The 16,185-nt window shown below is 44.7% G+C and overlaps 1 protein-coding gene across 1 annotated transcript in view; it reads right to left on the reverse strand.

Annotated features, from left to right (window-relative positions):
* LOC138357269 (flap endonuclease 1-like) overlaps window positions 1–16,185 on the reverse strand; it is a 157,867-nt gene that overhangs the window by 12,191 nt on the left and 129,491 nt on the right. The window contains exons 6-7 of the mRNA XM_069313919.1: window positions 8,122–8,340; window positions 2,728–2,916 (exon numbers count right to left, since the gene is read on the reverse strand). Coding sequence (XP_069170020.1) covers window positions 2,728–2,916; window positions 8,122–8,340 — 408 coding nt within the window. The remainder of the gene's footprint in view (window positions 1–2,727; window positions 2,917–8,121; window positions 8,341–16,185) is intronic.

The following is a 16,185-nucleotide window of genomic DNA, read 5'->3' on the forward strand; positions in this document are numbered from 1 at the left end:
ACCTTACCTTACCTTGAGGTTACCTTGAAGTTACCTTGAGGTGCTTCCGGGGCTTAGTGTCCCCGCGGCACAGTCGTCGACCAGGCCTCCTGGTTGCTGGACTGATCAACCAGGCTGTTAGACGCGGCTGCTCGCAGCCTGACATATGAGTCACAGCCTGGTTGATCAGGTATCCTTTGGAGGTGCTTATCCAGTTCTCTCTTGAACACTGTGAGGGGTCGGCCAGTTATGCCCCTTATGTGTAGTGGAAGCGTGTTGAACAGTCTCGGGTGTCTGATGTTGATAGAATTCTCTCCAGAGTACCTGTTGCACCTCTGCTTTTCAACGGGGGTATTCTGCACATCCTTCCATGTCTTCTGGTCTCTTGTGATGTTATTTCTGTGTGCAGGTTTGGGACCAGCCCCTCAATTATTTTCCACGTGTAAATTATTATGTATCTCTCCCGCCTGCACTCAAGGGAGTACAGATTTAGGCTCTTTAGTCGGTCCCTGTAATTTAGATCTTTTACTGAGTGGATTCTAGCAGTAAAGGATCTCTGCACGCTCTCTAGGTCAGCAATTTAAGATAAGATAAGATAGCTTCTATAGAAACTAGTGTAATATTAAACACTTAACCGCTGAAGGTGATTAAGATGATTTTACAAGCTCAGGTTATAGGTACATACATTGTATAAGAGATTTATTACATAGTCAATCTCGGGTACACGTCCAATATATCATCAAGTGTTCCAGTATTCATAGAGTATTTACAGAGTTCAGCATACCTCAGCCCAGGAGGGCCAAAGTCAGTCAATATGGAACATTCTACAATATAATGTTCATGGAAAAGTATGTTTTCTTTTTCACAAAGTTGAAACATGGTGTATTTTATATTTGGGTTTCGAGAAAGCTGCCAGATACGTGTATATCCCAGGCGTATTCTGGGCACTATAATATCACATTGCCGAGTTCTTGCTCAATTAGTTCCATATATAAATGTCTCCTTATGATATTTATCATAATGTTTAATGCTACAACTTTGAGGCCTTTGTGAATTTGTTTGGCGAGTGAGATTTTCATTAGATATTTGTTTATTCTCTTGCTAATCACTGCTAATGACACACCCATATCAAATTCAACTACTGGTTTTCTACGGGCTGTTTTTGCAAGCATATCAAGTGTCATGACTTGAGATGCCAACATGTGATGGTATCCAAAGAAATTTAATTTCAAAACTGTTTTCTTTAGCAGCTAAAACATTCATTTGTATATCACTAACTATTTTCTGGGTGTTACTACTATGTGCGTTCAATGCCAGGAGTGCATTCTGCGAGTCACAGTATGAGAGGCTGTTCTTCCCGTTCTAAATCACTGTTGGCCTGGATTATGGAGGTCATTACTTTCCATGAGACTAGTGACCTGACTCCTGATCACTCTCTCAAAAATTTTTATTATGTGGGACATTAGTGCAACTGGTCTATAATTCTTTGCCAATGCTTTGCTCCCTTCCTTGTGTTGAGGGGCTATGTCTGCTGATTTAAGCGCAACTGGTATCCCGTGTCCAAACTCTTCCTCCACACTAATGCCTGTGTGACTGGCCCTTTGCATTTCTATATAAATATTGAATTCCACGATTCTGGACCCGGGGCTGAGTGTATGAGCATGTTGTCAATTTCTCTTTCAAAATCTGCCACGTTCGTGTTGATATCAGTTATATTTACAGGGGTTTGGATATTGTGCATAAAGAAGTTATCCATATCTTCCACTTTCATGCTGTTTATTGGAGTGCTAAACATGTCCTCATACTGCTTTTTTAGGATTTCACTAATTTCTTTGTCATCCTCAGTGTATGAACCTTCACTAGTACAAATAGGTCCTATATTGGCAGTGGTTTTTGCTTTTGATTTCGCACATGTCAAGAAATATTTTAGTTTTTTCTATATTTCTTGAATTGCTTTCTGTTCTAGTTGCCTTTCTTCAATCTGATATGAATACTTCAGTCTCTGTTCGATTTCTACAATCTCCCTGTTTAAATTATTCCTTCTTTGTATGGAAAGTCGTGTCTGCTTAAGCAGTTTCGTTATTTTTTCTTCTTTTGTAGTGTTGTCTGCGTTCTTTTTCTACAATGGACCTCTTTCTGGCTTTCCTCAACGAAACATATTTTAAGACAAACTTCGTATGTTTCAGAAGTCAGCTTTTCTATTCCTTGTGCAGGATTTTTATTACTTAGAACAGTAAGCTCGTTATCTCGTTTTGCCACTGTTCAAAATGCAATTGCTTCACATAACCAGAAAACATACTTCTGTACACACAAGAAAAATACTTGGTCCCCAGGTGGGACCAAGGAGCCAAAGCTCAACCCCTGCAAGTACAACAAGGTGAGTACTGTCCCTAGCAACCCCACCTAACCTATCAAGGCCAGTGCATAGAAAACGTAAATACCAGTAGTAAGGTTCTTGAATTTCTATAAATGGTTATCTTTTAACAGATTAATAGATAGCATTAAAAAGTGATAAAATAGATAGGTTACACTGCTATACCCCTTCACCAAAAAGCACACTCTAATCTTACTTATATACAAGTTAGTAATAGTTCACATCACAAGCTAAGATGGTTCACACAAATATTTCTCTAAATAAGAAGGATGCACTGTCCTTTGTTTTAGTCTATGATGGTGATTAAAATACAATTAATGTAATATAGTTGGCTTAAAAATACTTTCTGGCACCAGCACAGAGATAAGGCTTACCTTGCGTTTATTACTGGCATTTGGCGGCTGCGGCAACACCTTAAAGAAAGAATCCAAGCGGCCCTGAGTGCTGCCACTTCGGGCCTTTAAAAGTTTCTTCACCCCACTACGAATGCGTTCTTCGTTAAAGCCCTTCTCCTCGCACATATACTTAACCAAGCCCTCTTCGTCTGGTTCATTCCACTTGAGCTAGAGGAAAATATCATAAGAAAATGAATATCATAGGAAATCATTTGGGAATACTCAACACATAGGTTCGAATCCTTATCACGGATCCTGTGGATCTTCTCATCGATGTATCACAAGAATGTGATATCTCTGTGTATGGAAAATATCATGTTTAAGTTGTAAGCTTCATAACAAAATATCAAAGGTTATTTTGGTTATTAAAATAACAAATGGTTCCTCAAAAAGAGTCATGGTCCCAGTTCTTCCCTCAAGATAAACTGACTCTCCTGGTCCTAATGAAAGAGCCATGGTCCCAGTTCTTACCTCAAGATAGACTGACTCTCCTAGTCCTATTGAAAGAGCCATGGTCCCAGTTCTTACCTCAAGATAGACTGACTCTCCTGGTCCTATTGAAACAACCATGGTCCCAGTTCTTCCCTCAAGATAAACTGACTCTCCTGGTCCTATTGAAAGAGCCATGGTCCCAGTTCTTCCCTCAAGATAAACTGACTCTCCTGGTCCTATTGAAAGAGCCATGGTCCCAGTTCTTACCTCAAGATAGACTGACTCTTCTGGTCCTATTGAAAGAGCCATGGTCCCAGTTCTTACCTCAAGATAGACTGACTCTCCTGGTCCTATTGAAAGAACCATGGTCCCAGTTCTTACCTCAAGATAGACTGACTCTCCTGGTCCTATTGAAAGAGCCATGGTCCCAGTTCTTACCTCAAGATAGACTGACTCTCCTGGTCCTATTGAAAGAACCATGGACCCAGTTCCTACCTCAAGATAAACTGACTCTCCTGGTCCTATTGAAAGAGCCATGGTCCCAGTTCTTACCTCAAGATAGACTGACTCTCCTGGTCCTATTGAAAGAACCATGGTCCCAGTTCTTACCTCAAGATAGACTGACTCTCCTGGTCCTATTGAAAGAGCCATGGTCCCAGTTTTTACCTCAAGATAGACTGACTCTCCTGGTCCTATTGAAAGAACCATGGACCCAGTTCCTACCTCAAGATAAACTGACTCTCCTGGTCCTATTGAAAGAGCCATGGTCCCAGTTCTTACCTCAAGATAGACTGACTCTCCTGGTCCTATTGAAAGAACCATGGTCCCAGTTCTTACCTCAAGATAGACTGACTCTCCTGGTCCTATTGAAAGAGCCATGGTCCCAGTTTTTACCTCAAGATAGACTGACTCTCCTGGTCCTATTGAAAGAACCATGGTCCCAGTTCCTACCTCAAGATAAACTGACTCTCCTGGTCCTATTGAAAGAGCCATGGTCCCAGTTCTTACCTCAAGATAGACTGACTCTCCTGGTCCTATTGAAAGAACCATGGTCCCAGTTCCTACCTCAAGATAAACTGACTCTCCTGGTCCTATTGAAAGAAAGGAACTATGACTGACTCGATCATTATATTGAAAATAATTGAAATATTTAACTTACATGAAATATGCAATTGAGGCCAGCAGAAATCATTAATGCACAATTTTAGTCAATTAAATTCCAAATAATACAAAATATCTTCTTCATGTGGTTATTTTGAGATGATTTCGGGGCTTAGTGTCCTCGTGGCCCCGTCCTCGACCAGGCCTCATTTTTGTTACACATCCCCAGGAAGCAGCTGTCTAACCAAGGGGGGGACCTCTTCTTAGTACCTGCTGCCTATCCTCTTGGCAAGTCTCTTGTTTCCCTTCTCCATGGTAATTTAGCTTCAAGGAGCCACCAAGGGGTTCTCCCAGAAGCCCAATGTTCAATGTAATGATACCTGCTTGATACCTGCTTGATGGGGTTCTGAGAGTTCATTTACTCCCCAAGCCCGGCTCAAGGCCAGGCTTGACTTGTGAGAGTTTGGTCCACCAGGCTGTTGCTTGGAACGGCCCGCAGGCCCACATACCCATCACAGCCCGGTTGGTCTGGCACTCCTTGAAGAAAACAATCTAGTTTTCTCTTGAAGATGTCCACAGTTGTTCCAGCAATATTTCTGATGCTCGCTGGTAGGAAGTTGAACAACCGTGGACCTCTGATGTTTATACAGTGTTCTCTGATTATGCCTATGGCACCCCTGCTCTTCACTGGTTCTATTCTGCATTTTCTTCCATATCGTTCACTCCAATACGTTGTTATTTTACTGTGCAGATTTGGGACCTGTTCCTCCAGTATTTTCCATGTGTATATTATTTGGTATCTCTCTCGTCTCCTTTCTAGTGAGTACATTTGGAGAGCTTTGAGACAATCCCAATAATTTAGGTGCTTTATCTCGTCTATGCGTGCCGTGTATGTTCATTGTATTCCTTCTATTTCAGCAATCTCTCCTGCTCTGAAGGGGGAAGTGAGTACTGAGCAGTACTCAAGATGGGACAACACAAGTGATTGAGTACAACCATTGTGATGGGGTCTCTGGACTTGAAGGTTTTCGTAATCTATCCAATTATTTTTCTGGCTGACGCAATGCTTGCTTGGTTATGCTCCCTAAACGTTAGGTCGTCGGACATCATTATTCCCAAATCCTTGACATGCTCTTTTCCTACTATGGGCCGATTCGATTGTGTTTTGTACCCTGTATTATGTTTCAGATCCTCATTTTTGCCGTATCTGAGTACAGCACCTGGAATTTATCACCGTTAAACATCATGTTATTTTCTGCTGCCCAATCGAAAACTTTGTCAATGTCTGTTTGTAGTTTTTCAATGTCTTCAGCAGAGGTAATTTTCATGTTGATTTTTGTATCATGTGAAAGGATGATAAAATGAAATGCTCTTTTTGATAGAGCTTAAGTGATTCTGTGATCCCCTTCCCCCTGCCCTTCCAGGTTCGTTGGTTGATACCTGGTTGATACCTGGTTGATGGGGTTCTGGGAGTTCTTCTACTCCCCCAAGCCCGGCCCGAGGCCAGACTTGACTTGTGAGAGTTTCGTCCACCAGGCTGTTGCTTGGAGCAGCCCGCAGGCCCACATACCCACCACAGCCTGGTTGGTCCGGCACTCCTTGGAGGAATAAATCTAGTTTCCTCTTGAAAATGTCCACGGTTGTTCCGGCAATATTTCTTATGCTTGCTGGGAGGACGTTGAACAACTGCGGACCTCTGATGTTTATACAGTGTTCTCTGATTGTGCCTATGGCACCCCTGCTCTTCACTGGTTCTATTCTACTTTTTCTTCCATATCGTTCACTCCAGTACGTTGTTATTTTACTGTGTAGATTTGGTACTTGGCCCTCCAGTATCTTCCAGGTGTATATTATTTTATATCTCTCTCGTCTTCTTTCTAGTGAGTACATTTGGAGGGCTTTGAGACGATCCCAATAATTTAGGTGCTTTATTGCATCTATGCGTGCCGTATATGTTCTCTGTATTCCCTCTATTTCAGCAATCTCTCCTGCTCTGAAGGGGGAAGTGAGTACTGAGCAGTACTCAAGACGGGACAACACAAGTGACTTGAAGAGTACAACCATTGTGATGGGATCCCTGGATTTGAAAGTTCTCGTAATCCATCCTATCATTTTTCTGGCTGTCGCAATATTTGCTTGGTTATGCTCCTTAAACGTTAGGTCGTCAGACATTATTATTCCCAAATCCTTTACATGCTGTTTTCCTACTATGGGTACATTTGATTGTGTTTTGTACTCTGTATTATGTTTAAGGTCCTCATTTTTACCGTACCTGAGTACCTGGCATTTATCACTGTTAAACATCATGTTATTTTCTGATGCCCAGTCGAAAACTTTATTAATATCAGCTTGAAGTTTTTCAATGTCCTCAGCCGAGGTAATTTTCATACTGATTTTTGTGTCATCTGCAAAGGATGATTCGAAGCTGTGACTTGTATTTTTGTCTATATCTGATATGAGAATAAGGAAAAGCAGCGGTGCAAGGACTGTACCCTGAGGTACAGAGCTTTTCACTGCACTTGGACTAGATTTTATATGGTTGACCGTTACTCGCCGAGTCCTGTTTGACAGAAAACTGAGTATCCAGCGTCCTACTTTACCGGTTATACTTAACCAACTCCAAGTGGTTGATCTAGGGAAGTTGGTTGCGAGCTGGGCTCAGACTGTCTGGTGATGATTATTGGTATTAACAGGGTTTGAATTAGTTTAGTGTGAAAACAACCATTTCATTTCAATTGTCTGTGGAGCTGTTTGCCTGTGTTGATGCTTTGTTTCCTGTAAACATTATAGTTGATCATAAAGCATCACAATCTTTCTGGATGGCTTCCCGGTGGGGTGATGGATTGTCTCTCGCTTCCTGTACCTCTGTGAGCCAGGTAGCCAGGCTCTGTCCCCAGTAGGCCAAACAGAACTCTGACAATGTAGGTTACCTCACTGAGAAAGCTAGATAGCTTTCTAGTAGCCACTGGGACTACTAGAAAGATATATTTCATTACAATCAGCACAGTTTTTGATTAATTTGGCATAATCAGCCCATATAGTTTCAATTACTGTAAAAAACAAAAATAATTTTTAGTAATAATACAGTAATAATAATAATAATTCAGAGACGAAGATAGAAGAAAAAGAGGCAATATGATCACTACGTACAAAAAGTAACAGGAATTAATAAAACTGATAGGGAAGAATTCCTGAGACAGGAACTTCAAGAACAAGAGGTCATAGAGTTAAACTAAACAAAGCTGTCGAATATAAGAAAATTCACTTTCGCAAACAGAGTGGTAGACAGTTGGAACAAGTAAGGTAAGAAGGTGGTGGAGGCCAAAACCGTCAGTAATTTCAAAGCGTTATATGACAAAGAGTGCTTGTAAGACGAGTATTCCTCTCATCCTGTAACTACACTTAGGTAATTACTCATGTCGAGCACGTACCCAACAGCAATTAAAGGGAAAAATCAGATGATGTTAGCTGCAAGCGTCTGACCTACAACCTCGGAGAGACATTTCAATTTAAATAAATTTTCCCCTACTAACATTATATAAAATGAACAAATCCACAAGGGCCGTGATGAGGGGTCGAACCTATGCACCGGATGTTCACAGACGTACTCTAGTCAACGGCACCATGACATGGTTAACCTCTTCCATATTCAACTAGTTCGCAAGTCGACTAGAGCGCATCTGGGAGCATCCAGCGCATAGGTTCGAAGCCTCATCAAGGCTCCTGTGGATCTGTTCATTTGATATATCACGTTATTGCGATTCCTGCGTTATATAGAATCATATTTGTGCATTTTATGTCTTTACAAGCAAAATTTATTAGCATGGATAAAACTCTTACGTCAATATCCTCAGGATCGGCAACTTCCGGTTCAATGAAAAGTTTTCTGGCTTCGGCAAAGCGCCAATCTTCTGGTGGGCTGTACTTCTTCGTATCTATATGCTTTAGTATTTCATCAATAGTCTTGTGATTACGGATCAGCTCTATGGCTCGCTTAGGTCCAATACCCCTGATACTATCACAATAGTCACAGCCCAGCAGAATACACATATCGATAAACTGTAAAAAACAAAGACATGGATTTTAGACAAATATTTCAACATAGGCAGGAAATATATGTAATGGCAAAACAAGTTGAAAAGATTGATCCGAGTTCTCACGAGACTGCAATAATGATAAAGCAATATCACACAGCACCTATATTATAAATGTAATGGCAAAACAAGTTGACAAAAGAGAGTTTCGGGTTCTCATGAGAGTGCAATAATGATAAAAGTATTGTCACACAGCACCTATATGATAAAATTTAAAGTTTTCATGCAAAGAATAAGTCACAATAGCAGGGCTTAAAACAACTAATTCTACCCCCCCCAAACGCGAAATGAAGGTTCCGACGCTTGTGACTGTACTGGGGTCCAAGACAGACCCATACTACATCTCCAAACATAATTCCAGGGATAAAGAAGGAGCCTTCAGCATCCATTCTCGCAACTAACCAGTGCCTATGTGAAAAAAAACCAGCGTTGAATGTAATGAAACACCATTTTCTGGATGAGTCCTGGAGGCTCCCCGGAGCTATTCATGGCTGATATGGATACCCTAACTATCTTGCATCAGTCGATGTGGGTGGAGTTCTAGGCCTACCGTGGACCACGAGCCAGAACCTGCCCCTCACAGAGGCACGAGGAGCAATGGCTCAAAGAAATGCACATGTGATTTGGAGCATTCTATATCTGCCATCGACCGGGACAGGCACCCAGAAAGGTAAGCGCCACAAAACAATCCCCTATTCTGGTTAACAATGAAAATCGTCAAACAAGTGGACAGAACTCCCCAAAAGAAAAATGAGCAAAGAAGCATGACGTCACACGAGCCACGCCGCATGTCTGTGTAGCTCCCCGGAAGTGGGAAGAGGGAGCACCAGACCCTCGCGCCGGTGATCCACACCCCAGTTCTGAGGCTGGATATAAAAAACGCAAAAAAAACGCCGACCGAAGGGAGGGGGGTTGCCGGGGAGCCTCACACCACAGCACAAAGTCGAGACAACAGGCTGCAACAGCCAACCCAAGGCAACATGGGCCCGATGAGGCTCAGGAACATAGACGAGGGAGCACGCAGCCAGGACCCAGTGCGACCGCCAAAACAAACCTGTGCCCGAATGTCAGCTCAAAACGTGCCACCCAAGATGTCAGCAAGCACAGCAAGCCTACGAACATCAAGGGCATGGGGAGAGACCGCAGGCTGGCTAAACAGAACGACCCAGCGGACGACCTGAGAGACCCGAACCCGAGAACAGGGAAGAAGGGGAAACCGGATCAACCCAAAGCGCAGCCCCGGCCACAGAGACCGTGGCGCGCACAGAACGGTGGAGAGCCGCAACCAGACACAAGAAGCACCCCGGCCAACCAATCAAGCAGCAACAACCCCAGTGACCCCTCCAGAAAAGAGCTGTCTCAACCCCACCAGAAAAGAAGATACTGGCCGCAAACGAACATCCGAACACCAAAATCCAAAGAAGTAGAAAGCACTGACAAAAACCGGAACCGAAGGGGCCACAACAAACCGAGGAGAGGAGACAACAACATGCCCGAGACAACACGTGAACAGTGCAGAAGGAACAACAAAACGGGAGCAATCTGAAGCGGCTCCGCCAGTGCCGCACTAGACAGGGCGACGGTATGCGGCCAGATGATGGCCCGGACCCCACCACGACAGTAAAAAGCGCAGTACACCTACGAAGAGACAAAAGGAAAAGGAAGGACCGGCAGAAAACCCCATACCGCTGCCGAGACGAAGCACGCAGGTGGGACACAGTTAAGAAGCCACCTGAATACCATACAGATGGTGAGAGACTCCAGTCAAAAGAACCAGACTAGAAGACCGAACCAGCCCTGTCATGGAGCGGACCAACAATGTAAAAGAGGCGGAGCCATCGGAAACCCCTTGGTGCTGACACCGAGCAAGCCGTGCCGGAACCAAGACTGTCAAAAAAACAACAAGAACGTCCGCCAGGGAACCAGGAACCCAAACCCGGCGAGACAGGAAAGAACCAACCTGGACGAGCAGAAACGCTCCATCCTGGAGGCACCCTCCCCCTGGGACCCGTGAAGGAACAAGAAGCCCGATAACTGACGACAAGAAGCTGCCGCATGCAGAAACTGTCGAACCGCAAACAGCAAGGACAAAAATGGGCAGTGAAAAACTTAAGAGCCAGGCCCAGGCAGAGGCCAACAAGGAAACGATCACCACGAGCTGAAACTCTAAAAGAGAAGTAAAAAACAGCGACACCGCAACCCGCAGGAGCGGCACCACCAGTCCCTATAGGGCAGAACAAATCACGCATTGCTGAGGAAGGAAGGAGAACTACGAAAGATATGTACTGCACTTAATACAAAAAAGTAGTCCGAAAAGGAACACAGGAAAACTGTAGCCAGGGCCAGAAGCCAAACGCCCCCTGCCCCAATGAAAATGAACAGTAGGGTAGGAGTGGATGATCGGGAGCTACATACACCAGCAGACATTGCAACACAGAAGCTGGTAGTGACAGTGAAGGAGAAGAGGAAGAACTCAAAGCTATATCAGAACACTGGGCCTGTTCTACAACAGAAAACTGAACACGAACAGATCCCAACCTAACATAAGCATGAGAATAGCCAATATGTACCTACCTAGATACACAACAATGTGTAGGAGAGAGGAAGGAAGATGGAAAATGCAAAGAAAAGACAGTCCAAGTACAGTGGTACCTCGGCTTACGAGCACCCCTAATTACGAGTTTTTCGGGTTACGAGCAGGATTTGCTCGGAAAATTTGTATCGGGATACGAGGCTTGCCTCAGGATACGAGTTTGTTGATGTTTGATGTTTGATGATGTATGATGTTTGTTTGTTGAGTTTGTACGGGCCGAACTAGCGTATGGTGGCATGGCGATCGCCGCTCAGTTTGCCAGTGCCTCACGCCCAGTGACTATCCTGCCTGAATTCTTCACAAGGATTTATCATTTATTTTAGGAGTTTTTACTATTTGGCGAGAAAGTGAAAGCGTGTTACTCGGGAGCGCGAAAGAGCAATAAAATGTGTACACTCTCTTCACTTTGGACATCTCAATTCTTGTCCTAGATCTTTCATTTTTGTGTCATTGTGTTTGCAATAGAATTCCCTACAGAAGAATATGCAAATATAAAGTCCAAAAGCCCTGCGTCCCACCAAAAGCAAACAGAGAAAATGACAGTGCGTTACTGCAGTGAGTGCTAATAAAGAGCAATAAAATGGGTATACTCTTTTCAACTTTGTTACTTCAATTCTGGTCCTAGGTCTTTCCTTTTGGTATCATTGTATTTGCAATGAAATTCCCTACAGGTGTGTCTGCATATAATGTCCAAAACCGCAGCACGCCCCTCCCGAAACCGTCGCCAATTTGCCGCCGGAAATCACGCAATGCTGCGTCATTACTGGACCAAAGTGTTAAGAAGTGGTGTCAGATGTGGGAAGAGATGCAAACTTCTATTGAAAAAACTCACCCAGAGAAAGCTGTAGTAGGCCGTTGCATTAATCTTTTCAATGACAATGTGATGCCTCACTACAAAGACATCTTGCGAAGAAGAGAAAACAATCTTCCATGGACAGATTTGTTGTGAGAACATCGAGCAGTGAGCCACAACCAGGACCTAGTGGTATGCAGGCAAAATGTGCCAGAGAGTGCACACCAGAGAGGTCCTCATTGCCTGATGTTATAATGGAAGGGGACTCCCCTTCTAAACAGTAACACCTCTCCTCCATCCCCCCTCCTCACCATCTTCCATACACCTACAGCATTCATCAGCAATGGTAAATAATAACTTGAACATAGTTTTCTAGTGTAGATTTTGATGAATTAGGTATAAAATTTAGTTTGAAGTGAGGTTTTTGAGTAGTCAGGAACGGATTAATTCATTTCCCATTACTTCTTATGGGGAAATTAGCTTCAGGTTACGAGTTTTCGGGATACGAGCTGTCTCCAGGAACGGATTAAACTCTTAAACCTAGGTATCCCTGTACTGGAAGCAAGGAACAAGAGCATAAGCAAACGGCAACAGAAGCTACATGAACCATACACACAGACGTGTAGCAAGGAAAAACAAGACACTCACCCAAACTCGAGTGCTAATGAAAGAAGCAAACTTCACCCGAGCATAAAAAAACCCAGACCCTAAGAACAGGAAACAAGCCTTCCAAAACCATAGGAGGAAGGTGAGGGGTATAAAGGCGTATATACACGCCGGATGTATATGAATGTGTATATGTAACGTACAGATGGGTGAACCCCCATGTTAGAATCAGACCAGAATGTCAAAAGGTCCAACCCACGCTCTGCGCCCCCACAACGGACGCCCAAGTCAAAATCGAGGAACACCCCAAGAAAAAATGTGGAAAACATTCTGAGAACTCATTAAACCAAAAGCCAAAGTTTGTCAATGACAGGGTAGGTTAGGTTTCCCCAAATCTATGGGGAAACCTGAATGTTAAAAACAGCGCTCGCCGATGTCAACCCGGGCGACCACCGAGGAAACGCAACACATGAGCCGACCCAACTGCTACCTGGGTCAGACATTATGGTACGGAACATATATAAGGGCCAAAGGCCCCCAAAGTCAGCCCCCTCCCCAACCCCGGGAACCACCACGTCAGGCCCAGGGGGCGAGTCGTCCTCCAAAGACCCAGCCTTACAAGAAAAAGCCGGGGCGGCCAAAAGAACAGGAAGAAAGCGGGGCCCCACTGGTCAGTCCCCGGAGCTACAGCTGGAGGAACTGACTCAAAACGCCTCCGACGCAACCCAGGAAGGGGCAACCCCCAAAACTGCCAGAGTCTCAAACCTCGAAACCCTGCCCCGACCCCGAAGCCCTCAGATTCCTAGGAGCCGGAAGCAGGGAAGGGGGGACGACCAAATGAACCTCAGCAGGGGATGAACAAGGGAGGGGGGGGGGGGCGAACTGAACCTAGGCCGAAGCGACCAAAACGCCCAAGTCCGGATCACGAGAAACAAAACAGGGCAACCTCGGGGCATCAGGGGAAGCAACCAAACTAGTGCGTTGCAACAACCTATCTAGCAACGCGCGAGCCGCCTGCACCCGAAGAATGTCAACAAATAGGGTGATTGGAGCCACAAACAAGCAACAAAGCTCGCAGGACTCGAGGTCGAATGTGTCACCGATCCAACAGGCAGCATGACGGAGGCAAAAACTAAGAGCGTCACCCAGAGACAAGGGGACAGAGCAACCCTCAAACTCACACAGAGCGAGAGGGGACGCAGGGGTCTCACCCAGTGGACCCGAGTGCCCCTGTGGGATTTTCCAGGGCCCTTAGACTGGGTCTGCTAAGGGTTATCCGAGGCAGGGTATGTTAACCGGGACCCCTAGCTACCAAGCAAACTGCTAAAAGCTGAACTCACGGGACGTGTCCACTCACGAGGGCGAAGCAAGGGGTGCCACCACGCAAACAACCCTAATATAAGGGGGAGGGAGACCACAAGGCAGACACCCCCCCCCCCCCCACCAGGCAAAAACAAAAAGAAAAGAAAAACCTCGCAAGAGGACAGCGAGGCCGCTGTTAAAGGTGAAAACTAGCTACGCAGTACCCCGCGCCCGACCACTGCAATAACTACCTCTTACCCCAAGGCGAACAAGGGTGAAATAACCCCAAACACTCGGGGCAGCCAAGCGCCAAGCAGCGAAAGGCCAGCAGAGGAAGACCCAAGGTGACTTGTGAAAGGCCACACAACTATGCACGATCCCATCAGCCGAGGAACTGGGGTGTGGATCGCCGGCACGAGGGTCTGGGCCTCCCCCCTTCTCTGTCCCGTGAAGAGGGGGAGCGTCATGCTTGTTTGCTCATTTTTCTTTTGGAGAGTTCTGTCCACTCGTTTGATGATTTTCGTTGTTAACCAGAATAGGGTTGTCTTGTGGCAATTACCTCTCTGGGTGCCTGTCCCAGTCGATGGCAGATATAGAATGCTACAAATCACATGTGCATTTCTATTGGCCATTGCTCCTCGTGCCTCTGTGAGAGAGCCATATTCTGGCTCGTGGTCCCCAATAGGCCTAGAATTCCACCCACATCGACTGATGCAAAATAGTTAGGGTATCCATATCAGCCATGGATAGCTCCGGGGAGCCATAAGGGCTCCCCGGAGCTAGCTATTTTCTGGGGGGAGCCGTAAGGGCTCCCCCCAGAAAAATAAGGAAATTTAATTGTGGGGTGAATATAATTTTGTGATAAGAGGCTCAAGGGTGAATGACACTGAAATACTGTAACCCCGCGATTATCCGGGATTCGAACATCCGGAAAACGCTCTTATACGGCCAAAATCGTGACCGAATAAAGTTATCACAATATCCGGCCAAAATGGCCACAGGAACCAGATAAAAGCTGGTTTGGCCAGATACAATATCGGGGCCGGTTAATTTGCTGCCGATGTTACACTATCCAGACAGCTGGATAATCGTGGAATTCTCCGTATATGAAAACTATGAGGCGGGCCATACCGTATTAATCTCGGTGGGTGGGTAGTGTCGGGATAGAGGGGAGCGTTGGGAGGGACCACCTGGGGGTATAAGGGGGGGGATGGGGAGCGGCCTATACACTACAGTACAGGAATTACCATCGATTTTAGAACAATTCATCATAGCCAAAATAAAAAAAAATACTAGTAATTATGTAATAAAAAATACCATACAAGTTTCCTAAAAAACAATTTGCACAGGCTGAAGTTTCCTACAAAAATATATTTTTTTTATTGCTGGCAGCCATTGTAACGTGCCTCCTCCCTGCCCCGACTGGACCTGTCCAGGCCTGGTCAAGTCATGTGCTCTCTACCCTCGTGTTACACTCGCGCCATTAGTGAAATATTTTTTTAAATAACTTTTTTATTTTCATAGTAACTTTGAACATTTTTGGCCAAGACTATGTCTGGTAGCAGCATGAATCGTTCTGGAGGTGTTAAGAGGAAGAAGGTTGTCCTAACACTTAAGGACAAGCTACGTGTTATACAACTTTGTGAAAATGGCCGGTCTACTTCAAGTGTTGCCAAGGAATTTAATATAGGCACTAGTACTGTTTCTGATATAAGGAAACAAAAAGAGAAACTTATGAAATTCATTTCAATCTGAGAAAGTGAAGGTGCAAGCACTAGCAGAGGGTGTGGTAGAAAAACTTTGACGCATGTACAGTTGGATGAGGCTGTGTACAAGTGGTTTGCTCAGCACCACACAGCTGGCGTGACAATTCGCGGCCCAGAAATACAAAATGCTGCAAGCAGGTTTGCTGCAAGCCTTGGAATAAAGGATTTTGAAGCGAGTGAAGGGTGGGTTGCAAGGTTCAAGGGTAGGCACAATATTGTGAAGAGAAAAATTGTCGGTGAAAAATTGAGTGCAGATGAAAGCAGTGTAGAACCATTTAAACAGAAATTAAGAGCATACATTGTGGCAAATAATTTACATTCATATCAAATTTATAATGCAGATGAAACTGGGTTGTATTAGAGGAGTTTACCAGAAAAAACTCTAGCAATGAAGAGCGAGGGTTGTGTGCCAAGACGTAAGGTCAACAAGGACAGGCTCTCGGCCATGATGTGTGCGAATGCCGACTGTACAGACAGAATCACGTGTGCAATTGTTGCCAAATCTAGAAACCAAGAGCCTTGCAACATTGCATGGACAGACTGCCAGTCAAATACTATAGCTCACAAAATGCATGGTTTACACAAGAGATCTTTCTTTCCTGGTTTCATGACGTGTTCTGCAGAGAAGTTCGTGCCTATCAGTTAATTAAGAAACTCAAAGTAAGGCCAAGCGAAGTTCGGGCTTTGCTGCTGCTTGATAATGCACCTGCCCACCCCAAAATTGACACGTTAACCTCACAAGATGGCAAG

The sequence above is a fragment of the Procambarus clarkii genome, chromosome 77, assembly GCF_040958095.1.
Source record: "Procambarus clarkii isolate CNS0578487 chromosome 77, FALCON_Pclarkii_2.0, whole genome shotgun sequence".
Classification (NCBI taxonomy): domain Eukaryota; kingdom Metazoa; phylum Arthropoda; class Malacostraca; order Decapoda; family Cambaridae; genus Procambarus; species Procambarus clarkii.